The sequence below is a fragment of the Hippocampus guttulatus genome, chromosome 12 (genome assembly GCF_054856545.1).
Source record: "Hippocampus guttulatus isolate MCC_2025c chromosome 12, RoL_Hgut_1.0, whole genome shotgun sequence".
NCBI lineage: Eukaryota > Metazoa > Chordata > Actinopteri > Syngnathiformes > Syngnathidae > Hippocampus > Hippocampus guttulatus.
Window position 1 is genome coordinate 530,868 of NC_141272.1, and position 18,615 is coordinate 549,482.

An 18,615-nucleotide genomic window follows, 5' to 3' on the forward strand; every position below is an offset into this window, starting at 1 on the left:
TGCCTGCAAAACGACGACGAGCAGTCGTTGAGGGCTCAGTCGTGCGTGAGTTGCAAAGTGAACGATGAGGGCAGGGAGAGAAAGGTCTCCCACCTGAGATGGAGAGGGGGGGGGGGGGTGTAGACTCCCGCAAGAGGAAGACTTCTGCCAAATCCCGACGGCTCGGCCGCGGCGTGGACGTGTGAAAGTGCTGCAGATGAAGCTGGCGCGGTGCCTGCAGCTGGCCTGCCTGTGCGCGTGCGTGGCCGACATGTTCACGACGATTATATTATATTATATTATATTATATTATATATTGTGTTATGTTGAATTACAGGTATAGTACTGTGTATCATAGCAAACGACTATTGAATTAAGTTCCGCCATCTACTGGTGTCGGGACAAATGTCTGCCCCGTCACTTGTAAACTTCATTTCCCTTCATGCTTTAGTGCGTGTCAGCAGAAGGGGGGGGGGGGTTCTAAGAGGTCTCTATCTTAAATTGTAATGTCTGAAATTAAATCAAATTTATGAATCTCGTCAAATAGCAAACCGCAAGATGAAAGTGATGCAAACAGTGACGAAACAAAATGTCTCGCGTGTCAATGCCAGTGGTGAACAACATTTCCCGTCATGCCTCAGAGGGCGGCAGCGGAGGCGGGACTGGCGTTGATGTTCACAGTTCGGCGCGCAGTTTGTGTGTGTACACGCTCGGTTGTGTTTGTTTGAAACTTCACCGAATCATTGAAGAATGTTTGCGGCCGACGGTGTCGTCTCGTTGGCCACTTTCGCTCGTCGTATTCCCCGAATGGCCTCATGAAGAGCCGAAAGCAGGGCTCCGCCGGGGGCACGAAGCAAAGAGGTAAACGTGTAGTTTTTGTTAGCCGGCTAGCTTGCTAAATTGGCAAAAAGCTGTCAGCCCGGCTGGTGGTCAATATGTAATATTGTTGTACAGAATATGTTTTCAATTTTGGTCTCGTCCAGGTGTTTCGTTGTTGTTGTAAGCAGTTCAGCCTCCTGTTTTAGGATGATAATCATCTATGTCCTGCCTTGGTCACGTATTTATCCAGTAGTGCGTTTACTATCGTCTAATTATCGTTTGTGTGACGTCATGACACCTTTGAACTGACGGTAGGCTTTATCGAATGATTAATGACGTCCTCGCCGGTTAACGTGTTCAGCAACAACAACAATGGGTTTCAGTTTTTGGAAGATGAAAGAATAAATGTTGGACGGAGATTCAATGATGTGACAGGGCGTCAAGCGGTGGCATCCATAGCACTCACAAAGGGCGTACTCACGCTGTGCGCTGGAAAAAAAATAACCACCGCTGTTTTGCACACTGGAAATAAGCACAACTACTTTGAAATAATCCACCATCAAGTCCAAAGTCCGTTGCACACTTAGTCATGCATGGTCAATTGAATTGTTTCATACAGTTACTGTAATTGCATTGTCAATTAGTAGTTTTTCCGACACGGCATTCTCATGAGGAAAAAAGTTTGGCCATCCCTGATCTAGTTGTATCCAACTAGATACACGGGTGCGTGCTGAGATTTCCCACGCTGACTCTTTTGCAGCACTTTGCGACGTGCCGGCCTCCACCAGCCTGCCCCCCCTAGTGGAAGGTGAGCCGCGCGGCTTCCTGTGCGTGACCGTGAGCCGCCTGCTCTGGAGCGTGCCCAGGCCTCCGCCGGCGACGCGGGTGCGTCTTCGCTGGTGGGGGGAGTCGTCGGACGGCACTCACTTCAGCCCCCCGGATGACACGGCGTCGTCGCACAGGAGCGTCAAAACCACAGCCCGCTTCCCCGTGCGCTGCGGTCCCAAGCAGCTTACCTCCTACCTGGCAGGTAAACCGCGGCTACGAAATGATTTGGTTATTGCCAATCATTTCCTAAAATCAATCTTACGTCATCATGAACCTTCATTTGCCTCAGAACCGGTCATTTTAGGTTGTTCTTGGATCGACACTTTTTCGCTGCCGATATCGGCTCTCGTCTTTTCACCAGATATGGGCAACTTGGTGCTGGAGGTTTTGAGCGAGCAAGATCACCTTCCTGTGGCGCGCGCTCAAGTGCAAGAGATCTCCCGCCTCTCCCGGTCGCAGCCTATCACCGGATTTCACACCCTGGTGTCACCCGCATCCAAGAAGCTCGGCCAGCTGGAGGTGAGACGATGACGGATCGCTTGGCGTGTAACAAACCAACAAAGACTTTGTGATGTCACGGGGGGGGGGGGGGGGGGGAGGCACGCGCCTCTGCCAATACTTAAACGCCAGTCTGCAGGCAAAATGAATGGAAGGCTGCAGCGTAACCTCTGAGGTCGGACGTGCTCTCCTACGCTTTCTGACACCTGCACTATTTCCCCACCTTAGGAAATAATAGAAATAGCAGAAGTTGGTGTCAAACTGAAACTTGCACAAACCGTACCGGCAATCTTGTAAGCAAGTTTCCCATGGGAAAACCCCCCCACCCAGGGAAAGTCACATTTTGCTCAAGAAAAATTGTACGTTTTTGAGCAGGTTGGCTTTTCAAGAAGAAAAAGTTCTATTTCTGGTAAAAAAGTTGTACCGTGAGAAAAGAATGTACAATTTTCTCAAGTTGTAATTTCTTTTTTATGAAGAAAAGGGTTGTGTTTTTCTAGGGAAGTTCAAGTCAGATCTTTCTTGAAAACAAGAAAAAAATCATTCGGGAATACAGTCAGGAGTTCACGTCCACAGGGGGTGATTCCAACTCAATTCTGTGCGCCTTGATTGTTAAATTTCCCACGAAAAAACAACCTCACAGGTTCATCGGTCGTAAGTCATCGTCCTGTTGACTGCGGTGAATAAAACCCTTTGCGATGTGTTGTGAGGCCTCGGCACAGGTCATGTCGCTTGCGTTCTCCGTTTGGGCTTTAGGGCAAAGCTCAGTGCCGCCTCCCTCCGCTTGCAGGTTTCGCTCCATTTGGAGCCTCTGGCCGCAGCGCGCCGCACGCTCCGCTCCTGCGGCCCCGCCGCCCACTCGAGCGGCGACGTGCCTCAGGTCGCCTCGCCGGCTACGCTTGACCAGCCTCCGCCTCCCGATGCCGACAAATCGTACGTGAGCGGCGGCGGAAACGCGTTAAGGTTTGCCAAGGACCGTTTTCACATCCGCGCCCCGGGGAAAGAAACAAAAGACGCTAACGCTATTTCTGATTTCAGAGGGAAAGACCGCTCCTATTCCCAAACCGTGCAGACAGAGCAAGACGAGTCGGTGGAGAAATTGAAATTGCGAGCAAACGGCCAAATCGATGTGGATCAGCCTGGAAACGACATCCTGTCAGGTGCGTCACAAAAGGCGAGACGGCGAGCATCCGCGAGATATCCAAGAAGTTACGGCAGGAAGATTGGGGCCGCACAACGAAGCACATGAGATGACGCCAAGTTTGACGCGAGCAAAAAAGTTGTAATCCTACTCATCTTTTGAAACGTTTGCGGTCCACCTCCAGTACCTCAGTTTGGTTTCAGTGTGGCCCATTCGCCGCTTGCTAACGGTCCAACTAATGGACCCCCGTTCTCTTGGCCTCAGTCATTTTGGAGCGTGGCAACAAACTCCGGGATGCTATGTTGGTGTCGGCGTTGAAAAGCGACGTGGACGCCGCCCCGGTTCTCAAAGACCTCCGACTCCCTCTCCGGAGGGACAACGTCAGACCACTTCCCATGTGAGTGACCTGACAAGTGCTTCAAGGGTGCGCTCGCATCAAACTGCAGCATTAGCAACCATTCACTCCTGATTCACTATTTAAGCACTTACACATAGTAGACGATTACAGCTGACACAACATTACTCGGGTGTGGCCAGTCATTTTTGACCCTTTGTCTAAATTTTGAAGGCCGACAGAAAATTTAGTTCTCCAGCTACAGTCATGGAACATACCAAAAGAAAGCTTTAACCCTCTTTTTTTTATCAGGAAAAAAAAATCGACCTTTTACCTCTCGTTAGGAAACAGCAGTTGAACATTGGTAAGTTTCTTGAAAAGACTCAGTTCTGAGAAAAAGAGCTTTTGTGAAAGGGTGCGTTCCAAGCGGAACGTTGACTTTGAGGCTCTTTTTATTTTTATTTTTTTGCATTTCTGATACATCAAATATCGAAACAATAATTTCCTACTGACAACACAAAAAGGGCACTTTATGGCAAGAAAAACACCACGCTGGTGCATGAACTTCACCCAAAACTTATTTTTATGTTTTGGCACAAGATTAGTTGAATGGTGTTGTTGCTGTCTTATAATTACGACACACCGGGTCAACGTTGGTTTCCAATCTGCAATAAAGCTTGAGCAAGTAAATGAATAAATAATAAAATGACACTGGACCAGGCCAGCCCTCATATAGCAAACAACTGCTAGTCTCCCCTCAAAAACAACGTATGCCGTAAGCATTAGCGCTGCAGCTCCCTTAATGGCTCTTCTTGTTCTTCTCATGTCAGCAGGGTCCCCGAAACGGTCCTCGAAAATGTCCTGCGCCTCGATTCAGATGTCAGGCACGCGGACGACGACCCGGTGGGCGACTGCGGCCTCGGTTGTTCCCCTGACATGGACCACAGAGCTGTGGACCTCCTCCTGGGCAGGTGCATGCACTTTCTGTTTGAGTGCTTTCTTTGAAGGCCTCCCGGGTTCCAAAACGGGATTCGTCCACTTTCTGTTACGCGCTAAAGTCAGTCAAGAAAGCAGTTCTAGGTTGTTTGTATCGTCGAGTTCATTTCATTGGCTTTCCGTTAAAGGCGTTAGTTGAGCATTTGTCCAAATTTTTCTTTTTTTTGGGGGGGGGTGGTGGCCAACAGCCCTCTCTCTCACAAAATAGATTCAGCTCTGCACTGAGCAGCAGCCGAATGCCATTCCCCGTTCAGAACCCCAAAAAAGGAGAGAAAAAAGCTGTCACAAGGTGACCATTTTTCAGTTACTTGGGGATCATTCATGTGATGTCTTCATCAATCGGCCAGAGAGCACAAAGTGGAGCAAAGTGTTTTCAAATTGAATTGTCTTTATTCACTACAGTGGAGACAAATGGTGTTTTTCTTTGACTCATCAATGGTTCCTTTCTATCTTTGAACGCCGAAAAGTTCGACCCTCCGCCCTCCCTTCTCACTCGGCCCACCTTCGCCTTTGTTAACTGACCTCATGCCGAATGGCATTTTTAGCATTCTATTTTTTGGTCACGGCGCGGTCCGCCGAAATATAGACGCCGCAAGTGGCCCCCGGGCCGTAGTTTGGTAACCCCTGTTGAGTACGCCTTGAATAGCAACGTGAGAAGATTTCCCAAAATTTATATTTGTGAAAATGGTTACTTCCAACGCACCGAGAGTTATGAAAAATATGGAATAGAGAAATATGTGTGTGTGGGAGCGGGGGATGTAGTGTGGCCTTTTTCTGGAACCTTTTTGTGTCATACAGCCTCACAAAAATAGGGTTAAAAAAATGCCCCCAAATGAGAGTAAAACTGTTTCTCACACACACACACACAAAAGTTCCGCAAAGGTGGCGGCCGCTCGTCACATAGCTATTTACATAGTTGTGGCCCCCCCGCGAAACGCTTTTGCTTCTTTTCAGGCTAAAGACATCCCCGCCGCTTTTGTGGCGGGGCGGCGGCGCCTTCCCCGAGTCTCTATCGAGTCACAGCAGCGTGAGTGGCGACAGCGAGCTCGGCGACCCGCAATATGATCACAGCTTGCTGGAAAATCTCTTCTACAAAAGCCCCGTCAGTAGTTCAGATGTGTAAAAACCAACGCCAGAGTTGCCGTTTTCAGTCAGTGGTTGTAAGACGTGATTGCGATTCAGACGTCAGATCTGAGAGCGGATGAGACGGCGGGCGGCGGCGAGGGGCAGAGGAAGACTTCATCCGGGACCGAAAAACACTCGCGGCAGCCTGCGACCGGGACGAGCGACAAGTAAGGCTCCCGCAATGCCTCCGGAGGTCACATGTTGCGACGGAAAACACAAATGTGTCTTTTAACATTGTTGCAACTTTTGTCTAGTGTGGTTTCAGAGCTTGGAGGTGCCCTGCCGGATCCCGCCATCCCCCTGAGTCAGGAGCAGCGGACCTTTCTGAGTTTCATGCGATGGGCCAAAGTGACGGTCGACTCCATGAGCGTGCCCGCGTGTTGCGACAGCCCCCCGCCCGAGAACACCCCAAACAAATCTCCTTCACTCTTACGCAGAAAGAAGTGGTAGGTGAAGGCTTTCGGATCAAAGTTGGCAAAAACGCAGCTGAATTTGTTCCGTGACCACGTTCCACACTCGGTTTTCTTGAATATCAAATGAAAATTTGCTGTTGGAATGAAATGAAATGCGGTATTTTCACGACCACACGGCGCACCGTATTAAGAGGCGTAGTGTAGAGGCCACCCGCATTATTTGGCACCCCGTCCACTTTGGAGAAAATGTGAGACTTTTAGTGCGCCTTATGGTCGGTCGTGAAAATACGGTACCATGAATCGGTTAGAGCCCACCCACCCCCCAACACAAACGTATCAGTTAAGAATGATGAGGGTTTTTTTTTCCCCCTTCTTTCGGCAGCACGTATTTTGTCGAGTATACGTTCCCCAAGACTTCCTCTTCCAGTCGACACGGCCGAAGCGTGGAAGTGACCAGAGCTGCTTCCGGTAACGTCGCAGGAGGAGGTACGGCATGCCGGCGGGTGCTTATTTGTGTATTTTCTTTTCTGACATGCTTCTGGTTGTCTATTTTAAAGCGGTGAGCTTCCATCGGCTCTCTGTGTTTCCCGTCCACTTCAGCAGAACATCGGTGGAAGTCTGGTGGGCAACGGATCTCCTTTTTCGAATTTACTCCAGAAAAAATGACCAAAAGAAAGTGAGTTTTTGACAACAGAATGACGATCGTGTTTTTCATACCGCTACGAGAACCAATAATCATGACCAAGATGCCTTTCCACGGACTCGAGAACAAATTACTAACATACTGTGTAAATAAAAAGCAATACTAGCTGCATTGTATAAAATATACAGCTCTGGAAGCAATCATGAGATCTGAAGAAAAAAAAAAGCTACATTTTTGAACATTTTTCCTCATGGAAATAAAATGCTCAAAATGGCAGCAATCGGATTCGCAGTTTGGTGGTTACGTTGTCGACTCCTTATAGAAGAAAGCAAGTGTTTATTTCCCTTCAACGTGCTGCACAAACAGAAAATGGCAAAGTAGTAGAAACTTTGAATTTGGCCTTCGACGGACGGACACGCCGCAGAGAAAGAAAAGAACAATGGTGACCTCACCCGTTGTTGTCGCGCAGGCCGTTTTCATCGGAGAGGCCGCTCATCCGCTGCGAAGTCTGCTGCAGAGCCGGCGGCTCAGCCAGTCGCTCACGTTGCCGGTGCGCAACGTGGAGGGCGCAACGCGGGAACTCTGTCTTCTCAGGGTAAGATACGATATGTATCTTAGGGAAAATTGACGGTTCAACTCATTTAGGATGCTCGCCGTTTTTCTCAAATTGAGAGCGCCGTTTTGCACCGGTTTTGACTCCTTTTTGAAGAAAATTGAGTTCTGTAGCTTTTTTTAAGCATGGAAGCAAGCTTTCACCCTCTTCTTTCATCAGGAAAAAAAAAGTATGTTTCCACCGTGTACCATTCTTTAGTAAACATTGGCAAGTTCCTTGTAAATACTCGTTTTCACGAAGAATTCGGAGAAAAGAAGCTTTTTGTGAACTGATGCATTTCAGGCGGAACGCTCACTTAGATGCCATTTTGATGATACCTCCGATATCCAAAACAATGCTTTCCTACTAAATAACAACACAAGAAAAGGCCACTTTGATCGCAAAATAACAGTTTATCGCAAGAAAAACAACACACTGATGCATGAACTTTGAATGAACTTTTCACCGATGTTGAACTTGATCCATGTTCTCACCACCATCGCGGTCACGTCACTTTTTCCTAGGTGCTGCTAGAACTTTCCGCCCACACCGGAGGCATTGACGCGTGTGAAAAGAGAGAGGCCTCGCCATCGCGGCCTACGCGCAGTCCTCGGAGGGACTCGCGCACCATGTCGCAATGCGTCAACTTTTGCTCGGAGGATCTCGCCGCTCGCTCGTCAGAAGACTTCTCCCCCGACCTTGCCATTCAACCCTGCGTAGGAGCGCCCGCGTCCCCGCGCCACGCCGCGCGCGCATCTCGGCGTGCGACGGAGGAAGAGCCCGAGGTCCTGCTGCACACGTTGCTGATGGTGCCGGATGGCAAGAACTTCACCGGTGGGCCGGCGCAGGCCATCAACGTGTACTTGAACTGCAAGCTCTTCTGGTGCGACGAGGTGGCGAGGTCTGCGGTCAGCTGGGGACGCGCCAATCCTTCCTTTCATTTTGTCCAGGTAGGATGTGACTTTATTTGAAGACCAAGGTGCCTGTCTTGTCCGATGCCTCGCGCTCTTGTCTCTTCGGTCTCCGTACCCAGGTGTCTCCTAACATCTGGCACAGGGACTGCCGACGAAAACCAGCTTTTAGCGAATTCGTGTCTATTTACGATCAACCGCCACCTTTGTCAATCGCCATTTATTCCACAAAGTTGAAAAAAGTAGCAGGCCTATTTTGACACGAGGAGTAGGAAGTACTGACCCGTGTGTGTCCAAATGTGGCGATGAAAAGAAAGAGAAAATGTCAGAAAAATAAAAGTCCTGGAAGTACGTGACCTGAAAAAGGAAACTTGAGTCGGGTAACTCAATAGAGTGTTTGCAGACATTTGTTTGCCACCGCTGCCTGCAGGTAACTCCCGTGGCTTTGACCGCAAACTTACTGGAGCGGATGAGGAACAATGTGATGGTAATTGAAGTTTGGCAGAAGACGGGCAGCTGCGGCCACGAGACACTGCTCGGTCTCGTCAAGCTGCCTCTCCACCAGTTCTACATGTCTTTCAGGCAAGTTGACTTCTTTTCCATATGAGCATCACTGCAGTCTTTCTGCTGCGACCGGTATCGGGTGGCGCTGCCCGAACGATACCTCCTACATCTTTTTGCTTTGCTCAGCGGCAATGAAAATGCTCAAGCTAACTCTTCAAAACGGATGTCCACGAGTCGACGCTAGTTTCTTCGAACTGAGATAGTTGCAATCACGAAGGAGACATTTATTTGGGTGAGATGCCTTTATTGAAGTGTTATTCATGGCGATCGCATGACCCCGACTGTTGCACATTACATCCAAGTATAATCGACGCTATGCTAAGTTGCCTAGCAGATGCTAACGGTGCATTGTGCACAGGCACTCGTGACTAAACGTCGACGTAAGCAGTGACGTTTGGATGCTATACAATGACGTCGCTCCTACTCGGCTCTTAACCGGCGGAAAACCGAACACGTTCTTCAGAAGAACTCGTTAAGCACCCACTAAGCACAGCGCCGGCCGCGGCGCCCCACGAGCACCAAGTTTGTTTGGGTGGAAAAGGGGTACCAGTCTCCACCCTTTTTCCTCACAGGGATCCAAAGATTGCCCACCTCCTTCTGCGGGCGCAGTATCCCGTTTTAGGGGTGGACTGCTACATGCCAGTGGTGGACGTGTTCTCGGGCGGCTGCCGAGGAAGCCTCAGGGTCACGCTGGCCATGGGCCTCTGCGAGCAGGTGCTCGCCCTGCAGCGCGCCAGAGACGAGGAGGGCGAGGCGCCGGGCCGGCCGCCCCTCAGGCCGCTTCACCTGCTCGACCACCAGCCCGGCAGGCCCGCCAAGGTCTCGACTGCTTTCGCGCTTTCCGTCACTGGATGTTCAGAGTCGTTGCATAATGTTTGCAAAGAGCGGGCGCGTAACGTATATCCGGGTGACGGAACGTGAGTGACCGCTGCTGACCTGAACTGGCTTGAGGACGAAAAACTTTCCGGTGGACTCGATATCAGGTTCTAAATGTAACTCCTACGAGCTATTTTTTGCGACTCGCCCTTCTATTTGTCCAAACCATTGTAGCTTTAGTTGCACCAGGCATTTTAAACGAACAACAAATTGAAGAAACTTGCGCGGTCGAACCATTTTTTTCCATGGCAATACAGTGAATGGATAGAGTCCAAGCACATCGCAAAACGATAATATAGTCGAGAATGGCAAAACACTTCAAGTAAATTGACAATCCAAATTTGAAAGGTTTGTAATTGCGTACAGATGCCGCGTAATGGTGGTAAGGTAATACTGCTGCTACAACTATCCATGTGGAAATAAATGTGTCCACGTCTCCGTTCACTGCCACATACGTCTTTCACAGCAAGATGGCGCCAAAGTAATGCTTTTATTCTGAGCGCGAAAACGGCAAAAACAAAAAGTGCAAATTTGTGAGTGGGGAGGGGGGGCATGTGACTTCTTCAGTCGGTTTTGTTTTTTTCTTTGATTTACTTTTCAAAAGAATCTCAAATAATCCAGCGGAACCTTAAGGAGGAAGTGACCATTACGGACGTATGTCTGAATGTCAACCATGTCTACTTTTTCCTCAACTTACCTTTTGAAATGGACATTGTGGCCAACGTTCCGTCTCCATGTGGAGACGTTTACCATCGTTACGACTTACACATCACCCATTCAAACTACAGCGATAGAGGAGAAGGGTCAAGTCGTCATCGATGCCAACGATTCGCTTTTCTCAATGGAGAGAAGGGTCCGGTTTGCGGACCCGATTCAATTTCACCGTCCGTGTCTGTCTCAAGTGCCCGCTCCCTCCCTTTCAGATCATCGCATCACCGGCACGAGCGACGATCGAGCACGTGTTCGTGATCAGGGTGGAAAAGGTGACGGGCCTGACTCCTCTGCAGTCGACGGTGTGGGGGGAGGCCGACTGTTACATCCAGTACGCCTTCCCCTGCCAGGAAGGCGCTGATGCGGACGCCACCCTCGACGAATATAGTAAGCGGCATCCAACTCTAGTGTTGCCCCTCCTTTCTACGACCACTGCTTCTCTGTTTCAATCTCAACGCGGCGTCTCCTCCCTGAACAGACACCAACTTGAAGCCTTTTCGTACCACCGCCACTCTGTGCGTGCCCGACCCGATATTTGGCCACACGGAGACGCACGCCCTCTTGGCTCCCCAAGGCGTTCCCGTTCAGAAGCTACTGCTCGCCTCTCTTTCCAGCCAAGGTCTAAGTGGCGGAGGGGGTGTCCATTTTGAAGTGCGGTGCAGGTCGGTAGCCGTCGGTCCGCAAACTTGGCCGGAGGGCGCCGTGACACCCGTGGACGTGCTGACCTTCCCGCAGATATTACTATCCCAATGTGCGAGACCAGCTGGTGGCCAAAGGAATTCTGCCCTTGTCCAAGCTGTGCGCCATGGTCACCATGCAGGGGCGCCATCCCGACGAGGCCCGCTTGTTCTCGCTACCGCTGCTCCCCAGGGTGGACGGCCTGGCGGCACATCAGCCTCTGCCCTCTGGTCTGCGCTTTCGACCCAATATGAAGTATTTGTCCGTACGGTAATCGTCCGCGTATTTGCGGTTCACCCTTCGCAAATTTACGGCGTGTCCTTGTGTTCTATGGAAGAAGCCACAAAATGCTACCAAAAGTCCTGCTGAAATCAGTAAGTAAGTGAGCCCAGTGGAGTCGCGTCATGGACGTCTCCCCGTAATGCAAGTACTGCGCTGTAATGGCCCGTCTATATGCCGCGGAATTGCTCCAAAGTCTCATTTTGAGCACAAACGGCAAAAAGTGAGTTTTTCCGTCAATAATGGAGGATAGGCGCAACTGCTGCTTTTGCTAGAGTTCATGAACGCGCAATACTGGCCTCTGATTGGTCTATTGGCGCACAGATAAAAGGTGGCGGGGGGGTCCTCTCTACCTATTCATATCTGTAGAAAAAAATGCAATTAGTAATAAAATGATGTCATGAGGAGTAGCGCAATGCTCGATGCATCATCAGAAAGCAGACACCGTTCTCATTTCTTATCGCTTATCTTGGCGATTGAAATGTTACTCGTGTGTTTTGTCAGGCCTCCTGGACGTGTGCGTCCGCTACAAGTCCCGCCCAGTCGGAGCGGACGCGCCCGCCGGCGAGGGGCCGGCCTCTTGTCTCGTGACCCTTGTGGTTCAAGTGCACAGAGGGTGTGGTTTGCAGGCGGCAGCCAGGTACGAGGCCCGCGCCACCCCCGTTAGCTCCATTCACTGCCGGCTAACGCGACCCCAATCTCCTTCTCGGTCGTCGCAGAGCCGTCGCCCGGCGAGACCAAAGGTACGACTACTTTGCCGGCGTGGGCGTCAACTCCTACGTGAGCGTCCGCTTGTCCTTCTTGCCCGACGACGAGGCGACGCGCACCCGCGTGGCCGCCAGGACCTTCTGCCCCGAGTTTGAGCACCGCGCCGAGGTGCGCTGCGACGCGCTGGTCCGCAAGAGCGGCGGTGAAATCTGCAGTCTGGCCGAGCAGCTGGCCGAAGCGTGGGCCATCTTCACCGTCTGGAATAAAGACAACCGCAAAGGTTGAGTGCCACTTCCCCAAGCGATTCTTTAGAAGAGAGCGTTTCCAACGCGGCGTGCCGGAAAAGTTCCAACCTCGGTCCTGCTTGAATTAAACGCGTACGAACCCCGTTTCCCATCCTGCTCCGTCATGTATGGACTGACTCGGTGTCTTTTTCTGTGCAGGTCTTACCTCCAGGCCTCCGGCTGTGGCGTTGGGCACTGTGAAAATCCCGCTGGCCGACCTCCTCCGGAAAACAACAGGTGCGCTTCTCTATTTGTGACCGCGATTCATCGCGCTCTGCGTGACGTGCGCTCACTTGATGCCCGCTGCGCTGCTCTTGGTTGCGCGGTGAAGGCGTTGCTAAAGTGCCAATTCAGAGTTGAGAATCGCTTCAATATCGAATTCTACAAACGCACACATTCGGTATAGCTACCGATGACTAAATCGGAGAACCTGAGGCTTTATCAGCAGTTTCTTCATCTATCACGGTGCCTTCCTTTCCGTCTGTCGAGGTATTTCCGGCTGGTTCGGCATCTACGCTGCCCGGCAAGCTCCCGAAAGTCAGCAGACGTTAGTCGGGGGCCTGGAAGTCTCCGTCGGCTTCGCCCACCACTCGGAGCGGGAGCGGATCATTCAGGCCGCTCGGGATTTGGGCTGGGATCCGACCCGGGCTCAGCTGGACTGCGACGACTGGGGCACCTGGGAGCGGAGCGCCGGGAAGTTATCCCTGACCTTCGCCATACCCAGAGCCTGGTTGCCCCTGCCTTGCCTGCTCCTGCCGGGCCACGACACCCTGCAGCGCTCCACCTACTGTTACCTCCGCTACAAGTTCTACGAGCACGAGGCCTTCTGCTCGCACATGAAGCACCCGTGCGCCGGCGGGGGCGACCAGGCCACCGTGACCTTCCAGGGGAGTCGCACGGTGGAGCTGATGAGCGCTCAGCCGCTCATGTGGTACCTTCGAGAGGAGAGGCTAGAGGTGCAGGTGTGGGTGGCGTTCCAGAAAGACAAAAGCCAGAGGCCCCGGGACACAGACCGCCTGCTGGGGTCCGCCTTCATCGATCTGTCCTCGCTCGTGAAGGCTCGCGAGCAGAAGTTGACTCTCAGTGGTATGAAAGCGTCGGCAAGCGAAGGCTTTGAAATCTCGGAAGGGTGCTTTTAAATTTCGACCGTTTTGTATCACGAGTAGTACAAGGCCACCGTAAACGCGGGTCCCAAAAAGGCTGACCGTAGGACCCTGAGAATTCTCAGTTGGCCTCAGCTTGAGAACTGAGGCACTGAGAGCGAATGGCGTTGAAAGCCACGTAGGCTGAACGCAGCGGCTTTATTTGTACAGCCCCCTTCAAAACACGTTTTCCAAAACAGAAGCATGCATAAAGCAGAATGAGGCGCAATCACAAGTATTAATAAGCAAACTAAGGCTAGATGTCACATCATCTGTCATGCCTTGACTGAGGATCTGAAATCAGGAGGCCTGATACGGGAGAGGAGCAAATGAAATCGATCAATAGCTTGACATTGAAAATAGTGTCGCATGTCCTCAGCCTTCAATGCGAATTCTCAGAATTGTTCTTTTTTGCACAGCTGCGTTCACATTCATTTCCGTTTCTGCGGTCATGCTTGATAGGAGTGTATCCGCTGTTCGGGCGCTCGGCGGCCGACCTGCAGGGCGCCGCTCTGCGGGTGCACATCAGCCTGACCCCCGGTGGCCTTCCGGCACCTCAAGACGACCCGGCGGAGTCCGACGGCCAGGAGGAGACCTTAGTCGAGGAGCCGGCGGCACCTACGCCGCCGCCTATGACGCCGCCTCAAACGACGCAAAGTCAAACCGCCCCAGATGTCAGCTTGTCGCAGCCGGCTGAAGTATTGAGCGACGACCGATCCTTCCCGGTCACGCTTGCCGTGCACAGTGCCAAGAACCTCACTCTGAAAGGTGAGCGTGTGAAACCCTCATGAGGCTTTTGTGTTGTCTACAGTTTGAGGATTGGGCTTTCAAACTGACCCATATTTAAGTTCAAAAATGCCACCCCCCCCCCCCCCCCAAATGTTTAAAAACAGTTGAATGATACCAGATTTGATTGGTTTTAAGACATATTTTCATGATTGTTGTCATCAGGTTCTCTGTTTTTGCTCTTTGTTGGTATATGACACCACTCACTAGGCCATGGCGCACAGCGAGTTGTTTCAAAAGAAAGTCCGGGCAGCGACTTGTGCGGGCAGCATTTTGTCAGGCAGCTTGACGATTCAACGGCATATTTTCAGTCAATGACAACATGCCCCTCCCCGCTCCGGTAGGTTGCCCGCCGTCTGAGAGCGGCGAAGGGACGCTGCGCTGCTACGTCTCGTACGCCGCCGCCGACTCGGCCGAACCCGTATCCACAGCCGTGGTGGCCGACACAAACTGCCCCGTGTGGGACCACTGGCGTGACTGCAGGCGGGTGCCGTTCCCCCAGAAACCATGTGGGAAATTTCCACAGTGGGCTGCTTTAATGATGCTTTCGTATTGAATTCATCAGGCTGGCCAAGCAGCTCCTTCTTGACCCTCAACAGAGTTTGGTGTTCAAAGTCTGGCACAAAGGCACCGCCGACGCGGAGCAGGTGATCGGCTTCGCTTCGGTCGATCTGACCCCGCTGCTGTGCGGCCTGGGGTCGCTCTGCGGCTGGTACAATGTCACCGACTTCGGCGGCCATTGCCGCGGCCAGCTCAAAGTGAGCGTCAAGCCGCTGAAGTGGGTGCGAGACCTCCGTGGCCAAAGGAAAGCCGCTGCCGACGCGGAGGTACGGAAGGCAAAAGCGTCCGGTCTTTGGAAGTACAGCTCGAGTAATAACTGCCGGAACTCATTCACTGTTTTTGTCAACTGGAATCCACCCGTCTACTGTCGAGTACGGTTTTCACCAAGTAGGCGTCAAAAGAAGGGGCTTCAACAGCGCGATTTTAAACGGCGCCTGGTTTCGGGATCTCGGCACAAATCGACGACGAAGGCTTTGAATGCTTTTGTGTTTCCTTCCCAGCCTTCATCGCAAGTTGCACCTCGCAGCTACCACACCACAGCCACGTACAGCAGTTTCCCGTCTCACATCAGCCGATACCCCGAGCAGCACATCTCTTCGCCCGACCGTGCGGATGCCATCTTCCCCAAAAGGTTTGTACCGCCCGGATATAAATGCCATCCATATGAAATAACAACATTTCTTTGAATGCATCGACGTGATATGAGCCACTTTTTTTTTTTTTTTTTTTTTGCCACCCCCTGACCAGCTCTGCGCCCAGCGAGAGCGAGCGCCACCACGAGCACATGCAAAAGGTGCGCCTTCATCATCGGAGCCTTCAGGAGCAAGCTGGCCTTCACTCGGCCTGCGACGGCGGCGACATCAACCCCTCCAGCTCTCTAATCTTCTCCGCAATCAGGTTAGCCCAGCAGCCTTTACTTCTCACTCGGGATGTGCTTTTTTTGGGGGAGGGGGCGGGAGGGCGGTGGTCTTTGCTCTTAACCCTGTCACCGTCCTATATCATCTCCGCATTCTATGACGTCTTCTGCTCCCTTAATGTAGGACCACTACTGGTCACTCCGTAATGTTCGCCGCATATCAGTGCGGCGACATGTTGCGCGCGTGCATTTTGATGACAATCCAACAAAGGAAATATCGTGTAGCCCTTCCCTTCACTTTTTTTTTGTTTGTTTGTTTTTGTTCCTAAAGAGGTGACGTTAAACCGAGCATTTCAACACGCAGGAAGATTATGAGCGAGCAGGACAACATCCAGAGATACTTCAGCAGCAAGATCGCGTCGCCTTCCTTCCTGCCCGCCACGGACCGAGATGAGCAGAAGCGGGACGACGGCGACACGCGGCAGCTTCTTGCCACGTCCCAACAGTTAGCTGGCGATGTCCACAATGGTGAGCCTTGAGCTCAGGCTCTGCTAACTCACCGTCTCAAGTCAACAGATCTTAAGAGGACTTATTTGGTTGTTTTTTTTTCCATGAATATGCTGATAACTCAAACCGCTCGGCGCCACGAATCAATTTCTCCTGTTTTCCAAAAGGCTTTGCGTCGCTCAAATAACCGAAGGGTTTTTTTTTACTCCCGCTGCCGTCGTAGCTGTTGCCAGCGGGAAGTGTAGTCATGAGGACAAACCCAAATAGTCACCTTTTCTTTTTCTCTTTTAAAATTGAAGGTCAACACCGAGAAGCCGTTTCCTCCATCCTCCACGGTGGATCGGCCAAAGAGAACCAGACTGACGTGATCGCCGGCCCACACGCCGCTTCCTGTCACCGGTCGCCATTTCCCAGCTCTCGGCCAGAGGAAGAAGAGTGCGGCGGGCGCGATGAGGGAACAGAAGCCACCGATGACGATGAAGAATGTCAATCGCCTTGCAGCAGTGAGGAGGATTACGAGGAAGTGGTGGTGGAGCCCAGAAATTTGAACGATGTGACGATTTCCACCGGTAAGACCAGTCTGTGGAATAGCATCTCTTCGGAACGCCCGGAGGCCCGGAGCGACCGTCGGACGAAATCCAGCAGGAAACGGGAAGTCATCGCTCAGGGCTGCCCAGCTGACAGCTTTGATAAATCATCAGAAGAAGCTTCAATCTCTCAAAGCGATGACGACACGCCGGCGACGGGCTCCGCGCCCGAGAACCGAGTGTATCCTTCGGTGCTCGTTGAACCAACGACCTCACTCTGGATTCATTGTAGTTCGCTTTACTGCAGGGGTGTCTAGACTTTTTCTCCTAAGGACCACCGTATGCCTGTGCGCAATTCAACTCAACTGTATTTGTCGAGCACGAAAAAAAAAAAACTCGAAAACAGGAGAAAGCTCAAAAAGAGTCCAACTAAAAATCAAGTCTCATGCGCAGTCAAAAGCCCACAAATAAAAATTTGTTTTAAGGCCAGTTTTCAAGAAGCGCCGCGGGATTGGCCGGCTTCAAACTAAAGTGCGTTACAATAATCCAGCCGGGATGTGACCAGGGCACGAATGACTGTTTCAAAGCGGATGCCATCTCTCACCTTCTTCAAATCAAAATCCATCTGTTAAGGTCGCGATGAGCACATTAGTTAAGGCAGGTGTCAGGTGGGTTCATCCTATAAACTGCAGATTTTAAAAAAAAAACAACAAGATTTGTCAAGCTGGCCTGTGCACATCGGAGAAGGCGGTCCTCGGGCCAAAGTCTGGACACCCCTGGTTTGCTGTGTCGGCCTATCGTCATGCGTGCCAGTCTTCGTGTCAAGTGGGCTGAAGCACGGGTCGAATGGCCTCGTGGCTCCTCAAGGGCCTTTTTCATCCACAAGTCAAACGCCATTAGGCGTTTTTTTTTGGGGGGGGGGGGTTGTTTTGTTTAACTCTTGCCACCAAAAGTTCCCTTCCCAACTTTTTCCTGCCCTCTCACCAGCTGGAGGCCTCTCTGAGAGTGGTCGGCTTGGCGCCCTCTTTCTCCAATTCATGCAGCGACACGGTGAGTACCGATGGTGAATTGTTGGGACGTGATGATCAGAGCGCTAGATTTCTTGTCTGTAACTCGCTCAAGTCAACCCACCCATTTATGAGGGGCCATAGGACCGACCGCTGCCCCTCCTCGTCAAAATCCGCGACAACGAGAGGGTCGTAATTGCGCGTAGATGCTTCTAAAGTGCGCTTAATCACTTGCGCCAGCGCCATCTCAAACGTGTACACCTTTGAACCCATCTTCCATCAAAAAGGGAATTTGCTAGGTTGATGATTCAACGCAAACCGGCCACCTTCACCATGAAGCTCCTCAGTAGTGTGAGCTGGCCTGAATAACGCGCGAGCGCAAACTGTCGTGGCCACCACGCACGGGCAAACAAATCTGCGCGCCAACGACGCTTTCTTAAAATGGACTTTTGTTGAAATTGTTTTGCTCGCGCTTTGTGATTTCATGACTTTTGCTTTGTTGACAGGAGCGTGGCCTGACTCCGCCTCAAATTCCTCGCAGAGGTCCACGACGCTGTCCCGACATGTCGCCCACTTCCAGGAAGAGACAGACGGAAAGATTTGCCAGAATATGCGCCACTCGCTTGGACGACGACGATGATTAGCATGCGGTACAGAGCAGTGTGTGTTTTGATGTATAGAAATGGAGGCTGGGGGGGGGGGCGCTATAAAGTAAGTGTCATAGTTTGTATTTTTCTAAATAAATATTTTCCATCCATTCAGTGTTGTCACAAGAACAGACGGTTGTATGAATTCAAATAGTTGCACAGGTGACGCGGCTCATTTGCACGTGGGGTGTTTGCATGCCTGCGCG

The 18,615-nt window shown here is 51.5% G+C and overlaps 1 protein-coding gene across 5 annotated transcripts; it reads left to right on the forward strand.

The window, feature by feature from the left end:
* Positions 1-520: 520 nt before the first annotated feature.
* Positions 521-18,417, forward strand: c2cd3 (C2 domain containing 3 centriole elongation regulator). 5 transcript variants are annotated; one of them, XM_086124684.1, is made up of 32 exons: positions 521-840; positions 1,559-1,828; positions 1,988-2,145; positions 2,912-3,084; positions 3,160-3,281; positions 3,527-3,659; positions 4,427-4,567; positions 5,547-5,694; positions 5,775-5,884; positions 5,972-6,163; positions 6,513-6,616; positions 6,688-6,806; positions 7,243-7,368; positions 7,890-8,315; positions 8,707-8,858; positions 9,413-9,659; positions 10,640-10,814; positions 10,906-11,089; positions 11,163-11,335; positions 11,889-12,024; positions 12,104-12,372; positions 12,536-12,613; positions 12,866-13,462; positions 13,981-14,286; positions 14,649-14,787; positions 14,870-15,131; positions 15,366-15,496; positions 15,613-15,762; positions 16,086-16,249; positions 16,528-16,996; positions 17,709-17,805; positions 18,269-18,417. In XM_086124684.1, exons 1-32 carry the CDS (start codon positions 795-797, stop codon positions 18,404-18,406), a joined length of 6,135 nt encoding a protein of 2,044 aa, XP_085980810.1. In that variant the 5' UTR covers positions 521-794; the 3' UTR covers positions 18,407-18,417. The 5 variants fall into 5 exon arrangements, with proteins under 5 accessions (XP_085980810.1, XP_085980812.1, XP_085980809.1 ...); XM_086124686.1 differs by having other exon boundaries at positions 4,430-4,567; XM_086124683.1 differs by having other exon boundaries at positions 2,912-3,054; positions 16,053-16,249.
* Positions 18,418-18,615: the final 198 nt, after the last annotated feature.